General features: G+C 47.6%; 1 protein-coding gene across 3 annotated transcripts in view; it reads right to left on the bottom strand.

Annotated features, from left to right (window-relative positions):
- ank2b (ankyrin 2b, neuronal) overlaps window positions 1-16930 on the bottom strand; it is a 93108-nt gene that overhangs the window by 63956 nt on the left and 12222 nt on the right. The window contains exon 1 of one of the 3 annotated variants that reach the window (XM_055506839.1): window positions 9651-9861. The exons of 1 other annotated variant lie outside the window; for it this stretch is intronic. In XM_055506839.1, coding sequence (XP_055362814.1) covers window positions 9651-9737 — 87 coding nt within the window. In that variant the 5' untranslated portion in view covers window positions 9738-9861. Of the gene's footprint in view, window positions 1-554; window positions 683-9650; window positions 9862-16930 lie in introns of those variants that run through there. One more of the 3 variants, XM_055506844.1, reaches the window with a different exon arrangement.

Genomic DNA, 16930 nt, shown 5'->3' with positions numbered 1-16930 from the left:
TGACATTCATAGATGAAGACCTGCTTAACTTAACCTCATACAGCATATATACAATCAGAGGTGAACGATGTGGCAAGGAATCATGGGGATGAGGGATTAGGGGGTATAAACCCAGGAAACGCAGGGAGGTTTCATCTCCAGAGAGATCAGCAAGAAACCACAACAAATACTCATCCCTGCTTATCAGAAGAGGAGCACATGTTAAGATGTAAATGATATTACAGACGCACAGTCGTCACCTGATCCTCTGTCATCTTAATGAGTTTTGTTTACACCTCATTTGCATTTATGTGTTTGTTTCCAAATCTCAAATTTTGCTTTACATTCATTTTTTTAATTTAAATGATCAAACACCTATTTAAAAGTTTCGAGCTATTTCACTGAGGTGCTACAGTACGTACAGTTACAGTTTTCACATGACTGAGCACCAACAAACTGTAAAAGCATCACCTTCGCTGGGAGACTTTACACCGAGCAGAGGACGACTTCATGAGTAAGACATAGAATAATTAGCGGCAGTGAAAATGTGAGGCTGACCTGCCAATCACGCTTACCTGGCCTGATGCACCTACCACCATGCCTGCGCTCATGGGTGCTCCCACCGAGGCCTAAACGCAGCCCAGCATGAACTAGAGTCCAACGCGAGCGCGACTCCGAGACGGAGGCATCACCGTACGTAACGCGTGTGTGTGTGTGCGATGTGTGGAAAAGGGGAAGAGGCGCAGGAGCAGGACAGTCTCCACTGTGAGCGGATTAGTGTGTAATGTGCTGGAGGTATTAACACACACACACACACACACACACACACACACACACACACACACACACACACACACACACACACACACACACACACACACACACACACACACACACACACACACACACACACACACACACACACACACACACACACACACACAGAAGGGTGGTGCATTCTTAGAAGGGATTACGTGGACAAAAATAGAGGAGTCTTTTCTACTGACCTAGAATGATAATGTTGCAATAAAGAGACAATGGAGGGCGGACGAGCCTCCAGACTCACACAGACACACTGTAATTCAAGTGTTTTTTGTTGTAAATGATGTCGTTCTCATCTTTGGGCGTCTTGAAATACCAGTATAACCTCTGCACACACGAGTCCCTGACCCTGAACCGACGCAGATGCACATCCACCTTCCCCCCTGTCATTCAGCACCTGGATCCCTCTCGCTGGCTGCAGGGTGCTGTGGAGCAGGAAGGATGATGTCATGTCTACGGAGCCTCGTTTTCGGCGGCTCTGTGGGCCCTGATGATGTCATCGGGGTAAAGCTGAGACTTGAGTTCTTGTTGAATGGGTCCCACCCTTGCATGGAGGCGATAGAATGCCTCACTACGTACTGTACTGTAGCATCGATGGTCTGCTTTTATGCTGTAAATAAATACACGTGACCCAGTAAAATGGCCTCTGGAGCTGTTCCTGTTAAAACTCTGGCAGTATCATGTAATAATTGCAGGATTCAGTACGCTTTTGTTTCCTTATCCATCATAAAGAAATGTGAGTTTATCAACACTACCAGAGACCATCAGACCTTCTACTGTAACAGCCCCCTTTAAAGCCTGTGCTGTAACAGATTAATGCAGTGAGGAGTCTCAGGCAGTAGGTGACGCCACAGCTAAAGCAGCGCCACTATGAATATTTACTAGCTGCAGGTGCTCGGATATTACATCCTATGTGACAGAAAGCACAGGTCTACACACACACACACACACACACACACACACACATACAGTGCAAGGTCCTCAGAGGTGCGGCTGACACTTGACTTCCAACCCCTCAAAGATTAAAAACACACACTAGTGCGTGAACAGATGCTTAGACACACAGCTCGTCACACACACACGCAGCTCAGACAACCCGCGACACACACCAAGGTGATGCTCAGGTGCATTAATGCGCACACACACCCTCCGTGGGGTTCTGAATAATGGATGGGGGGCTAAGGAGGGCGGAGGCAAAGGGGCTGCAGGGGGAGGGATTGTTATTATTCACCACAGCCTCCGGACACTGGAGGTGGGGGTGGGGGCTGCTGGAGACGATGCAGAGCGAAGGAACAAGGGCTCATTACACGCCATGAGGACACATTTCAATATGATGTATGAAAAGGTCTGGATTGGCACCAGGGGCTGATTTGTGAATCTAAATTGTCCACAGTGGTGAATATGAGTGTGTACGGTCGACAGCTAGTGTCGGTTCCAGTGTTTGGGACGAGAAACAGAAAAAGAACCAATGGATTAGAGCCAGTGAGATTAAGACTGGATACAACCTGTCAGCCTTTTGGAAATTATTACACCAGTGCAAAAAGATCAGACTGGATAAAAATGATCCTGCGTTGGTCAGACAGAGGACGCACGCAGTCGTCAGCTCTGAACCCCCGCTGCTTCCATGTTAGATTGTGTTAAACCTGGAAATAAATCCAGAGGTCTACAGTTCAATCACACACTGATTCTTATCATTTCAAATCCTCCGCAGCAGTGAATAAAGGCGAAATAATAAAAAAGTGCCAAAACACCTCTGGGTCCTAGATGAGTAAGACTAAAACATTACTAAGACGTCAGTTATGTGCACATGAATGGAAATGCACTGAAGAGGAAGAAGGTTAATGTGGAAAATAAGATGGAGCTCTGACTGTGTGGGTCTGAGGAACTTATTCCAGAGCCTGGATCCTCTGACCCTCCTATTGTAATTGGTTAAAGGCTAATCTGCTTCCTTCAAGTGAACACTGACGCTCATCAGAACATCAACAAAGATCTCCAAGATACGGGCGACAGTGCTGCCTTGTCCTCCTCTCCTCCCGTCGCGTCTGAGGAGCGCGGCTGCAGGGACACGAGGTGCCGTGGAAGGTCTTGCGTAACAAAGCCGTCTTTCTGCTCGGCCGTTCACTGAACCGCCGTGACTCCGCTGCTCATTTCACGTCTATGTCTGGCTTTGTCGTCTCAAAATGCCATTTCTCCTGGGACAGTCTCTTCCTGTTAATTGAGCTCTTGAACTCTTAACTCACAAACACGCGCTTCTGCTGTAGCGGTTCAGATTCTCCGACTCCTCATCTTTTTGACGCTGTTGGACTTTTTGGTTCTGAAAGGTGATGTTGGCGCCATGAACGGGCCCGGCTAACCGGATTAGCCCCGCCGCTGTGGGCCTCATGGCTTCCTGCCTCCAAACACGCAGACGGACTGTGACAGAGCTGGGGAGAGTGAGGCTCTCAGATTAAAGATTAGGAGACGGAATGACGAGTCCAAAGAAAGTCGCCGTGTGGTTCTGATTCTGGGCCAGTCGCTCCCAGCAGGTAGCTGCCGTACGACCACGGCTGATTGGGTCAGCCACCAATTAAAGCAGCTACTCTAGCGGTCCCTGTCTCCTGCACAGCCGGAGCGGACGGTGTGAAAACAATCAAGAAACCAAAAATTGATCCACGGAGACTCTAGGACTCGAACATCTTGATTTAACAAACAGCCACAGTGCGGGAAGGAGCCAAAGCTTCCACTTTCATTAGGAATCGGAGAGGAAACCCACACGCACTACGACCACATCTGTTGTTTATCTCACCTGAGCTCGGAGCCTCGGGCCCAGACGAGGCCGCTGAAGGTGTCGGCCCGGCGTTGGGTGGGTTTGAAGGCGCACACCTGCCAACAATGAAGCCCGAGGGCTCCATTCGGCTCACAACAACAGCAATTAAAAGCTAAACATATGGGCACTGTCAGAACCTGCGTCCCGAAAAACGCCTCTGTCCCCCACTGACGCCGGGTGTAAAAAAAGAAACTGAATTCCACACCACAGCAAATCTCAACAATCCCCTCAACAGCTCTCAGCCGCCACTAAAAGGTCAATCTTTCATCAGGAAGTGTTGGGAGGGGGGGCTACAAAATGAAAGTCTGTCGCTATAGGTTGGTGTGTGTGTGTGTAGTCTCCGTGTTTGGAGTCTATATTGAGACTGAGGTCGGGCACTAGTGTCTCCAGGCCCAGTCAGAGGCTGATTTAACCTGAGTGGTTATATCATGTCGCTCTGCAGCACAAAGGGCTGCTGGGTATTAGCCTCTCATAGCTGGGATTCAAGCCTGCAGCCTGTGTCCTCTACACTGGTGTGAATGTTTTTAGCCTTTGAGCCAACTACATTTAAAAACTACGAACGTTACTGAATGAGGCTAACCTATTTTAATAATAAGAAATACAAAATAAAAATATCAGATAATTAACTTAACATATGGACATCATCATTTTAAGAGGAGTTGAAAGACTGAATCTACTTTCCTTCTTTCTCAGAAGCCTTCCCTCAGCCTCCAACCAGGCTCCACCCCCCATCAACAGCTGACTGATGTGCTTCAAATCAGGTTTACTGTGCGAATCACACATTCAGGATCATAACAATGCGATGTTCAGATGAAAGCTCTTTGTCAGGCGCCGTCTGAAGGCCGAGCATCAGAGATGAAAATGGGATGCAGCCGTCTGCCAAACACAGTGCGGCAGCGAAGCGGCGCAACTCCCCAGACGCCGCGCGCCGTAACATGAAGCCAGCGCAACGCAAAGTCAGGTGGATGATATGACGCTCAGAGCAGTCTGGAAGTGTGTTGTCATCACCACCACAGCATCACCTTCAAAATCCACGCGAGGAAATTAATCTCTTCGGAGGGAGGACTGGAGCCGGTCCAGTAATTCTTTTCCATCATGCAGCAGCTGAGAGATTAGTGAGAAGATTTAGAGTAAGCGACAGAACGAGTAATAAAGAGAAAAACACCAGCAGGACCGGAGCTTATTGCTTTCAAGCCATCACAGGTTGACGGGCGGGATTCTTCTCCATTCTGCTGTTTTGGTCTTAAATAAATGAATGCGTACACTCAATCTAAAAGGTCGGCCAGCTTTCCTTGCGTCCGTTTGAGACGCCGTGGAGGGAGGAGTGTGATATCACACACACGGACACACACACCTGTCTGGACTTTGAAATGCAAAGGTTGCACAGTGTGTTTTAATCACGCTGGATCAAGGCCACATCGAGTGCGGTGCTCACCTCATCCCTCTGTGTGCGTCCCCACAGCGGTAGAACGATCAAACAAAGGATTCCTCCCCCTCTCCTCACCTACTGACTTACCCCTTGCCAAACAGCAAATCTGCAATTACAGTCTCACACTGTCAGACCAAGCCCAGCTCACACACCATGCGTTTGCCTGATCTTGAGTCCAGAACCGGCTGGACCCCTCAGGTGGGCTCCAGCACCTGCATCGTATGGGCCGGAGAAGCTCATTTTTAATGGATGGAGCCGCGGATCAATAAAGGAGACAGGAAACCGCTCAGTGTTAGACTGAGCACTCTGCCGTTCAGACCTGTCACTACGCATCATCGCATCATCGCGGCGCTAATGTGAGCCCGACGCCCGGTGAACGGCGGCAGACCGGCAAAACCTGCCAGGTCGGGAAATGAAGGGAACGAAATCCTGACCAGGTAAACGTCTGAAATACGGTGAGAGAGACGAACTTGGGATGTGGGAGGATGCTGTTGTCACCTCACATGTTTTGTGCTAAAGGTTTCTCTTTTGGCGTCGTGGCTCTTGGTCGTCATGGCGACATCAGCATGTCATTCTTACAGACCATCTGTGTCGTAGTTTGGTGTCCAAAAAAAAAGCCAGCATGGAAGGGTCGCACACACACACACACACACACACACACACACACACACACACACACACACACACACACACACACACACACACACACACACACACACACACACACACACACACACACACACACACACACACACACACACACACACACACTACATTCCCTTTAACCAGATCTGCAGAAGACTATTTTTTGTTTGTTTCCTACTGATAAGTCAAGGAATCAGTCTGTGGTTGAACTGACACACACACACACACACACACACTCATCAAATCTTACTCATGACTACACACAGAAGCTAAAAGCATACTTCAGTGGTTCAAAACAGCTGATGCTGTGAGACATCAGTCTTTTGGGTGTTTGCGCATCACCGCGGCTCTAATCAACTGAGACGACCCTCATCATTTGGTTGAAGCGTCCGAAAACACAAAATGTCCCCGTGTCTTGTTTTGAGCTGCGTCACCGTGTGAACCGTCACTGGAGCAACTACACGGGCTGGATGCTTCCTCTTTACCCTCGGAGTAGTTTCCAGACAAATAGGAGCAGACAGCAGAACCCAGTGGCTGTGACACGCCGGTCGATAGCAATCCTCCTGTTAGAACTGACTCACTCTGCCTCTGTCTGTGGAGGCCAAGACCTCCGATTTTGAGTCCAGTTGTTTGTCTTGCTGGGGCCGGGTCCTGCACCTGCTCACGCTGATGATTTGACCTGCAGGAGACGGTGGGAGTTACAGAGGAGGAGGCCTTTCTGCACCTAACGATTCCTCTCAGGCTAAATGATACAGTGGCGGTGGCAGGTGTCACATTTGACTGACGGGCTCTTGGATCAGAGTGGGTTACGGCCGGAGAATTCACAGGAAGTGATTCTATCTCAGCGGTTCTACTGTAAAATGTTATTTCAGTGTAGAAGGGAAACCAGGCGAGTGCAAAACACGCAGCTCGCACAGCTCAGTTATTTCTGCATGTGCGATAATAGCTCTGTTCCTCATTTACAGGAGGCCTCGTGAGGTGCTTCACTGTTGTGGGGTGTGCTGTGGAAGGGGTTTGAATGTCTGCCTGTGAGTGGGTGCTAGTGTGGGGATGCACAGGAAATGGGCTTTGATCAACTACTGATCAACGATGAGTCATGAGCCGTTTACGGACCTGCATCTGGGAGCGGGTCCAATCTGAAGAGATTCCAGAGGAAACTTCTTTCCTCTTCAGTCTTTTGCTATTTAACAGATTCAAAACCCAAGTATTTTAATTCAGTTTCCTGAATCACAGTTATTTACTGCTGACTGAAGTCAGCCTTCAAACAGACTTAACATTACTGTGAAGCAATCTGCGGCGGCGCGCTCACTCAAGATGCCCAACCTTAAAAGCTGTAGAATGGGACTGGAGCTGCAAAGTCGGCGTCGCCGTTCGGCTCAATGCGACTCCGCGCTTAAAAGAGCATCAGCTGAGTCACAGGAGCAGAAAACCCTCAACCGCTCGGCTCCCTGAAACTAAACACCCATCCGTCTTTTCCAAACAGGAGCGAGAGCCTTGAACCTGAAACCTCCCTGTGCTCATCAGAAAATGAAACCCGCATCTCCATCAAGGCCCGAGCCTCTGTCACCTTGAGGGAAACGGACTGGGACTGAGCACAGTCGACACGGGCGGGCCTGTTTCAAGCGCTCTTTGGATCAGTGTGAGGGTTAGAGTTTTAATTGAGGCGGCGGAAGATTAAAGTGCTTAGTGCTTTCATGAAAGCGCCAAGAACACAAGCCTTCAGCCGGCTGCACACATCAGCCAGAGTGTGTGTGTGTGTGTGTGTGTGTGTGTGTGTGTGTGTGTGTGTGTGTGTGTGTGTGTGTGTGATGGATTGCAGAAGCACACACACTCACTGCGCGTCGATGGCCCTGTGCACAGCAGAGATCGGGTCCCATAGGTCATCGGCAGGGTGTGCGTTTGTGTTACAGTGTGCCTGTCGAAGCACGTGGGGCGCGGGCGCATCAATAATTCATCCATTGATTGAATGGCCCCCTGCTTTGCCTCTGTAGGATCTCTGTAGGCTCAGCATTATCTAGACAAACACCTGCCTTTCCTGCGTTATTGCCTTTCTCTCTTTCTCTGTTCTAGTAAAGTAAACTGTGACGTCGCATAACTATTGATGCCATAAATTACATGCAACATATTGTAGCTGTAAATCTGACTGAAGCTGACATTGTGCTGTATCAGGTCACATCAATTAATCAATTGATTATTGATAAGCTAAGGTACATGTTAGGACTCTCTGTAGTGTTTTACGGGTTTCTGGAAACTCTGTCCACACAAAGAAGCTCATGTGACTCAGCAGGAGGCCTAATGCAAACAGAGATGTGGTCACAAGCTAATCGTTGGGTTTTCGTCCTATCGTTTTGGTAAGTGGTTATTATTCAGTACTTGTTCATGAAGGGATGCTTAGCATTTGTGAGCAGAACTAATTAGACAAGAACAGTTAGAAAATGCCTTCAAAATAAAAAAAATAAAAAAATAAATCTCACACTTTCACTGCCAAAAGGAAGCACGGCTTAAAATGTGTCACTGCCAAAAGAGCAAGTTAGCAGCGGATCTGAAGCAGCAGCCAAGAAACACCAGGTGAGCAAAGCCCACTTCTTCCTCAGGGGCTAAAGCAAAGACTCATCAGAGAATAAACTCACACACATGGAGCCCACTGAAATGCAATAAGGCTGATCGGCCTTCTGTCCTGAGGGGAACGACTGTATGTCACATACTGTATGAGAGAGACGACCACAGAAACAACAGGCTGCACAGTCACTGATCACAGAGGTAATGAACCGCTTCCACACAACAACAAAGTCCAGCAGCCAACCTATTTGTCATCTGTTAACCCGGTTGCCCTTCAGGAGAACGGGACTAATGAACTTATTTCATTTTCTTTCCACGTTTCACAAGGAACACAGACTAGAATTCCTGCATGTTCCTTTTTTCGGGTAAATAAATCATATCTGGCGGTGACTCCTCAGTGACTTTAAAGAGACCAGAGCATCCATTCGATGCTGCCTGGTGTTTACAGTTACTGGCAAATTGTATTTCTGTGTATCTCGCCTGTATCTCAGAGCAGAATATTTACCAGTTGAAATTATTTAATCACAACAATGAAACCATTCCTTCATTCCCCTCCAAAGACTACCAATATGCTGCATGGGCTCAAAATGTTTCAATAATCAATAATCAGATCAATCGATGCTCATTATTGGTTTGACTGGTATCAGCGTTTTAGGTTTGTTCCGGCTCACATCACATTGAATCAAATATTGACTGTTTAGGTTTTTATTTTAATCACATAAATAGTCTTGTATTTAGGCGTCACGGTGGATTTCTGGGGTATTGCAACAAAAGCTCAACCATCAACCATCATTTTCATCCGTGCCTTGGTCGACACGCAGAGTGACGAGGCTGAGCTCGTGGCGCTGGGTGCCAAAATAACACAATAACCTGCTGCCGAAATCAATCAGCGCGTCAAAGGGACACATCCCAGGACGTGACACTATGGGATCAGCAGCATGATGTTCACGCGACTCGACGTCCACGGCATCAGGCACACAAAGAGCGTAGCAGGGACCCACCCTGTCAACATGTGAGAGGAGCCTCCCCCTACTACTCACTACCTAGAGCCGCTCACAACAACAACACTTCACCGAGAGCAGAGCCGAGGGAGAATCTAGGGAGCACAATGGACACAGGGAGCAGCGGAGAAAGCCACTGGAAAACAAAAGGCGGAAACCCGCCGAGAAGGAGCTTTACTCCTGGATGGAAGGTAGAAAAAGGACTGAACGCCATCTGTGGCCACAAAGTCCACACAAACCCTCACTCGTTGTGTTGCCCTCCACCTGCTCATCTCCATCTCCTCCAGCCCAGCCCTGGCTCTGGTGCTGGGCGGGAATCGGACCCTGTTGCCCCCCCCTCCCCTTCAGCTCCGGGCCGCTCACACCCCTCACTCTCTGCTCCATGTGGCCCCTTCATCTGTTCATTTACCTTCTTGGGTCTCTTTCTCCGCTGCCCCAGCCCATTGAGGCGATCGCTGGGGTCCAGCCTGTAGTGGGAGTGGTTGTCCTCACTCATCCTGTCCCCACAACGCGCGCACGCTCCACTCCTGTTTACTTCCCGTTTGCTCGTCTCCTTTCTGTCCCCTCGTCCTCACAGTGAAACGGAGCGAGCCGACCTCTCTCCTCACTGGTCCTCAATCTCTGGCTGTGCCGAGCGCCGAGCCAGGCGGGGTGTGGGGGGGGGGAGTGGTCGGGGTGGAGGAGGAGAGAAGAGTAGGGGAGGGGAGGGGGGGAAGGAAGGGGAGGGGGGGAGGGTGTACAATGGCGTTACCATGGCAGCAGCTGCCACCAGTGTTTATCTGGAAACATCACTGGTCGAAGCACAGTAGACGCTGCATGCGTACACACACACACACACACACACACACACACACACACACACACACAAACACACACAAACACACACACACACACACACACACACACACACACACACACACACACACACACACACACACGGTGCACTACTAACACTACGGGGACATTTAGGGGGACCTGCCTTGCGGGCACCAAAAACCTAGTCTCCACCCCATAATTCATGAAAGTGACTCGGTTCAAGGTCAAAGCGAGGTTATGCTTAAGGTCAAAAGGAGCAATGATTAGAATTGCTGCGAGCAAAACAGAACTGACAGCTCAAATATCCCATCAAATACTGACGTGTGATTCAAACCAAGGCAAAATATGAATCTCTCTCTGTCATTTGAATTAGACTGAAGGTTTCATGGTGTCAACCACACAAAGTGCTAAAACACTATCATCTTCACAGTCACTGCACTAAACCAACATACTGTACAATAGGTTGTAGTTAGAAGTGTGTCCATTGTTTTACTAATTACTATTAATTCACTTCATTTATATAAAGATTGATAAAGTCTCACTTTACTTCACAATAAGATGTTTGAGACTATATTTGTGCCTTGAGGTGACTTTCGTGGTGAATTAGTGCCATATAAATGAACTGAACTGGATCTAACCCCACTGCTTTGGTGGTGTGATAATTGCTTTTTCAAAAACTCCACAATACTAAAGAGACAAAGCCTTAAAAGCAGAGCCTCATTTTCTTTGGTTCCCTACTCAACTGTGAAACTGAAGCCAGCATGGCTGGACCCCTCTAGTATAAATTCAGTGGATAACCGTCACCCAGTGAGGATTACACAGCCAGACACACGCAGCAAAGCCACAGCGCTCGTCAGCCTTTTGTTGTCTGAAGGCGGCCAGGTCTTAAATCCACGCGTATCCACACGCCCCTCCTTGGAGCGCGGAGCTCCTTTGATTGCCTGTATCTTAATGATGGCCTCTGGCTATGAGATCCGCACGGCAGCGGGTCGGAGCAGCTTCCCCTTAAAAATAAAAGCTGCCGTTCTCCATCGCGGATCTGAACGCGTTCGCGCTCAAACACTAACAAGCAAACGCTACACAGGAAAAAAAGGCAGAACAATATACTTATTCTTTTTCACAGCATTTTCCTATCATGTTCCTAATTGACACTCACACTCCTCCTGAACTGATCCTTCCAGGGATATTTTTTAACACTCACACAAACCACTGTAACAGAAACCCACAAAAAAAATGTGTCTGTGTAGCAGACTTTACACGGAGACGTTCCAGGGGAAGGGAAACACTGCATTACATCAGGACGGGCACCTCAACCAGGGGAACAATCCACAAGTAGTGTTTGTGGGAAAGCTGTAAAAAAGGGTTTGTTTAGATCCTCCAACTATTAATATTGAGCATGAGTCGAAAGGCTCAGTAGCATCACTTCAACCCTCACCGGTCAAACGACTTTGCATCACTGGCCGCTGGAGAGATTCCCAGAACGGCCACTTGCATTCTCCATCAACCGCAGAAACATTCTGCGGCCCTGTTGTTGCGAGCGCGGTTTCGGAAGCGCCGTTAAAATTTAACAGCGACGTTAAGTTTGTGCAAGCGACACGTCGGTTTCCTAACAAGACGCCGGCAGCCGTTAATGCTTAGTTTCCTATGGCGGACGTTTGCAGGCGGATGCAGACCTACAGAACCAGTGGGTTTATGCAGTCGGACAGAACAGAACGGTTCTCTCCAGTAACCAAGGCTGTGTTTGCGTCCCATCATTCTATCCATACTGTAAATGACTTCCCACCTTTAAAAGAATATCTGAAACCATGTTTACTTATGACGCTTAATGACTACGAAGAAACTGGTTCTTCAGCAGAATTTCACTGGAGACAGAAAACTGTCTGAGAGACAATGTTACGTAACTTAAAATGGACAGGAAAGGGCTGATGACGGCAAGAGTCAACATGTGCACAGAGCAGATAAGATAGCAGGTGACCTTTGCCTTCTTCTCATATTTATGTGTCTTCTAAACGTCTAAATAATCTGAAACATCTCTTTGAAAGCTCTCTGCGCCAGGGTTTCAAACTACAGCCCTGCGGAACCATCTGACGTTCTGCTTAACTGATGAAGCTCAGCTGAAGTGTGTTTGGTGTGCGTGAATGTCAGGACAAAGGGACGCTTTGTTCCCCTTCGATTACATGAACCGCAAAGAAGAAACCAGGAATCTTCACTCTATGACCCGAGGAAGAAAAAGCCTTTTCAGACAGTTTCCCAGACAAACTCTGGACGCACACATGCACACAGAGGCCTCACTGACTTTAGCCTGACACCACTTCCAGTAGGATGTGATGGATGAAGCCTGCACACATGCACGCACACACACACACACATTCCACAGTGACAAACGCCTCCCACACGCACATAAAGGCCTCCCAGTGCAATCAAAGTGATTTAGCAGCAAACAGCTCTGAGCCCTGAGAACCTTGACGTTAAGACGTACATTTGTAGACACATTTTACTGAGAGCTGCAGACAAATCTTAACTGACAGGCAAAGAAGAGCGAGCAGAGACCACATCAAGCAACACACAAAGAGGGGCTTCATGCTGCTTTAATTCCATCATTAAATGAGGATGCGTGTATCTCTGTACAGACCTGATGATGTTTGAGGTGGGAACCGTTCATCTGCATGATTCTGGGCCAAGGATTCGTTTCTCAGGAGCGACCCTCATTATGCACGAGTGTGGATTAGCTGCTGTACAGAGCATCTAAAGGCAGTAACAGGCCTGCTAGCTATCACCCCAACGCTCCCTAGAGGTACGTTTCAGCTCATTCAGGGTTATTTTCAGTGGGACCTGTAGAAACGACACAGCGGCCGCCCTTCTGTGCGTTTTAAAGGCCAAGCCGCCCTTCGCAGCCCCTCAGTGGGCCACGTGCCCCGTCAGCTGGCCGCCTGCCTGGCAGGGAGCGAGGAGGCATCTGGCCAAGCGCCAGGCTCTCTGAATATTTTATAAAGGGGGAGAGGTGGGGAGGTGAGATGGCGGGTGTGGTGGGGATCAGTGGAAGGAAAAATGAAGTGGGGGGGGGGGCAAAGAAGAGATACAGTAAATACTAGTTTGAGGGCATCACAAGTCAATGTCTCTGGTGCCACCAAAGTCTGGGAGAGACGAGACAGACTGATCCAGAGCCCGTCCACACACACGCCTCCATCCCATCCCGCCGTCTAGTGTGGCTAAGCTAATCTGGTGCTAAAACCTAAACCCTTCACATTACATTCACTCTGGTTTACTGAACTGTCTACATTGTTATGGACAACACAGAACTAAAACTCAGTGTGGTAGTTACAGTATTTTACCTGTGACAGCTGTAAACAGCAGCTGATGTCTGTCAGCATCAGCTGTGGTTTGTTGTGACTATTGGCAGCTGTCGATGAGCTGATCAGGGGTGGGAGCTAAAAAAAGCCACTATGAAGAATTGATTGGACCAACTGGCTGATCCACGGCATCGCCACAGTCCATGTGATCCAGCCTCTTGACACAGTCAACCACGACTGATGCTGCAGGGTCATGGTCAGGGTCATCAGCCATGGTCTGCTGCATCTCAGAGAAGATGAAGAAGTCAGTTCAGATTCAGATTCAAGTGCCACAAAGTTTTTGCCTCTTTGTGTCATATCCCAATGGACCAATGAAGCAGTTTTAAGTCTCCCATTCAAATGTATGTTTAGTCAAGTTCAAAATGCATCAGTAAACTGTGTTTGATATGCTTTTATTTTGGTGGAGAGGAAAACCTGTCTGCATTGGTCCAGTCTTATAGTGTACTATCTATGCACTGCGTGTTCTGTGTCTCCACCTGGTCACCAGCTGAGCCACTTCCTCCCTCTCAAACAGTGTTGCTATAGTAATTGTAACTAAGTGAGTAACCATAGCAACCATACAGATGCTATTGATGGCCTAGTGTTGATGCTGGTTTTCAATGTTGGAGATCAAAAGAGGCCTGATGTTAGAGGTACAGTAGGCAGGAAATGAAAAGGGGAGAAATCAGACAAAGGACAGGAAGAACGGAGAAGGCAGAAGGATGAAAGCAGTGAAAGGAGAAAAAGGAAAGACACGGGAAAAAAGCGATGAAGGGCGAAGGAGAAATGAAAGAAGACGAAGATATTCCCCAAAGGCATCGCCATCATTTCCAAATCCCTCTGGCCTCATAATTACCTGCTGAGGAGCACAGGCCTGTGTACTGTAAGTAGAGCAGCACCTGCTTTCTGCTCTTCAATCAGAGGAAGTGTTTTTTCCAGACTGAGTCAAATGCAATACAGTCCAATTAGAGCCAGTGGCCTTCAGTAATGATACATTTACTTTCAAGTAACTGTTTTAGTGTAGAGCAAGAACGGAGCCTTTAGCTGGACATTACAGGTCGAGACCACATCATCTTAACACAGCAGACGTCACCGGGTGCTCATCCGAAGGTTAATACTGAAAATGTAGATGTGATTCGAAGGAGTCTTTTATAACAGCCCTGGCTACAATGACTATCCTTAATATTACTGTATGTATATGGTTTTTAATGTGATTGATCTACAGCTGTGTGATGTTAGAATTAGATGATGTAGTCACAAACTACCTCCAAAACAAAGGGTCTTTAGGTAAAACATTTGTTTGACTCAACTTGATCCTGTCCCAGCAATTACTTGATGTACATGTTTCTATATCAAAGCAGAAGCAAAACAACTGAGTGTGGAGAGAAACTGTACTGTGTATCTGAGCTACTGTAACATCTGTAGGGAAAGAGTGTGCTAGATTTTATACCTTACTAAGAAAATATATTATTGTATGATTACATGCAAACATGTGATAAAAGCTGTGCTGTAAATCCTTCTCCCTCTCCTTCCTTCCACCCACTCTCATCCTGCATCGCCGCTCCGGCCTCCGTCTGTCGGGCTGCTGAACGTGACAGTCGTGGGCGGAGCCCATCATCACAGGCCACTGGGCACAGAAACGACAGCACCGTGATCTTAAACAGCGAGACGGGACAAGGTTTTACGCCGCTGCTCGCTTACAGCAGGCTTGTGTGTTCTCTGTGGGGGCTGCACTACTGTCTGCCTTGAAATGTTACCACTGGACTGTGATACAAATATGATGCATGTATTTATTTGTATTTATTTGTGAAATCAGATTTTACATGTACAGGTGGCGCTGAAGCTATCCGGCGGGTAACCCTCATCTGTTGCGTCTCCAAAGTAACCCACGCCTAAAAGTCTGTCTGTTGTCAGGGCAACGGGGCAATCCTACAGAGTGACATACCGATGGAGACGAAGGCCTGGAGGCGGGGCTGATGGGGAGACGACAAAGGCGCATGCTCTCATTCCACGATTCATGAATCCATAGAGGCCACACATACACAGACGTGGTCGCACTGCACATGGATGAACGTGCAGGATGACGGCTCCAAAAGAGCGAATTCACTGTGTTTCTTCCCTCCTTCCCGCTTTACTCGTCACACGGTCTGATGGTGAGTCAGTTCCTTCAGGAATCTTTAATCACAATTTTACAAGTGCAAGTAACAAGAAATGCAAATAAGGAAGTGTGTTCATTTATCAAAGTCACTTCCTGGCAGATACCAGAGTCTTAGAAATGCTTTGGCCTACTGCTACTAATCACACTGACCCTAATATTACATATTATATGTTATTATTATATTACATTAGATTAGATTATACCCTCTGTCATACACACAACTATGGTTTAAGTGGAACCGTGGCCACTATGGTCCCAAATCAATCCACAGCTTTTTATGCTTTTTATGAAACCAAAATTCAGCTCCAACCAAAATTGTTCATGAACATCCATGCAGTTAGTTCACATTATTAATCAAGGTTTCAGTTCATATAGTTCATGTTACTAAGCAATAAATGAACAAACCTAATCTCTTTTATTAGTTGTAATTTTTCACATCGATAATTCTGACTCATTAAATCATACGCTTGTGAGTACACATCAGTTCATTCTTTCATTCACTGTACCTCGCCAAAATAATTAAACTGGTGCATGGCGCCCTCATGAGGATGCTGTGAGATATTACACAGTCCCAAAGGAAGCGTAAATCAGAGCGCAGCCTGCATAATGCTGAGTCCTGGTCTCCTGACCTTCTCACTTCTCTCACACTCACTTACACAGAAGGTCACAGGACACAGTAACATGTCACACTCACAAGAGCAGGTGACAGAAATAACCCGGCCGACAGCGTGAACACACAGGAGCGGCTCGCTCAGGCGTGTGCGAGTGGCATCAGCTGGTGCAGAGCTGGTGTCACGCAACTCAGAGGTCACATGAACGCAGCTACGTCTGGAAGATTCCCCCTCTTCAACTTTAAGTTCCTTCATTTAAAGAATTACACTCAGTTCTTAACAATAGAACCTGCCATTGATAAAGACCTCATACTTCATTGATTACATATCATGCACATTTATAACGCAGTCTCTATTAGTGGCCCCGAGCCACTAATAGTCACTTCAGGACATTGTGAATTATTATTGGAAGGCGACAGAGTAAGGAGATGAGTGAGATAAAAGAATATAGACACAGAGAACATCACATCAACTGTCTTTGGACTTTCACATGATGGAGCGGTGCCTTACATTACTGAATGGGTGTTAGGTGGTACCTGGAGCTGTGCAGCGCTCTGTACCAGTACGGCTCCCCGCTGGCCTAAGGTCACCAGGGTATTTACCACCCTATCAATTATGAATAGTCAAGCTAGCACACACATCCCAACAGATGACAGAGGCCCGCTTCATCAAAGATTCACAATTGATTGTTCTCGATTCAGTGATTTTTCACAAAGAGCCAGGCGGCCCTGAACTGTCACAGATGCACTACGCTAATAAAAAAAACACAGAATAA

This window comes from Betta splendens, chromosome 2 (assembly GCF_900634795.4).
Source record: "Betta splendens chromosome 2, fBetSpl5.4, whole genome shotgun sequence".
NCBI classification, from domain to species: domain Eukaryota; kingdom Metazoa; phylum Chordata; class Actinopteri; order Anabantiformes; family Osphronemidae; genus Betta; species Betta splendens.
Note: the sequence above shows the minus strand (reverse complement) of the source record. Positions and strands in the feature narration are given on the sequence as shown.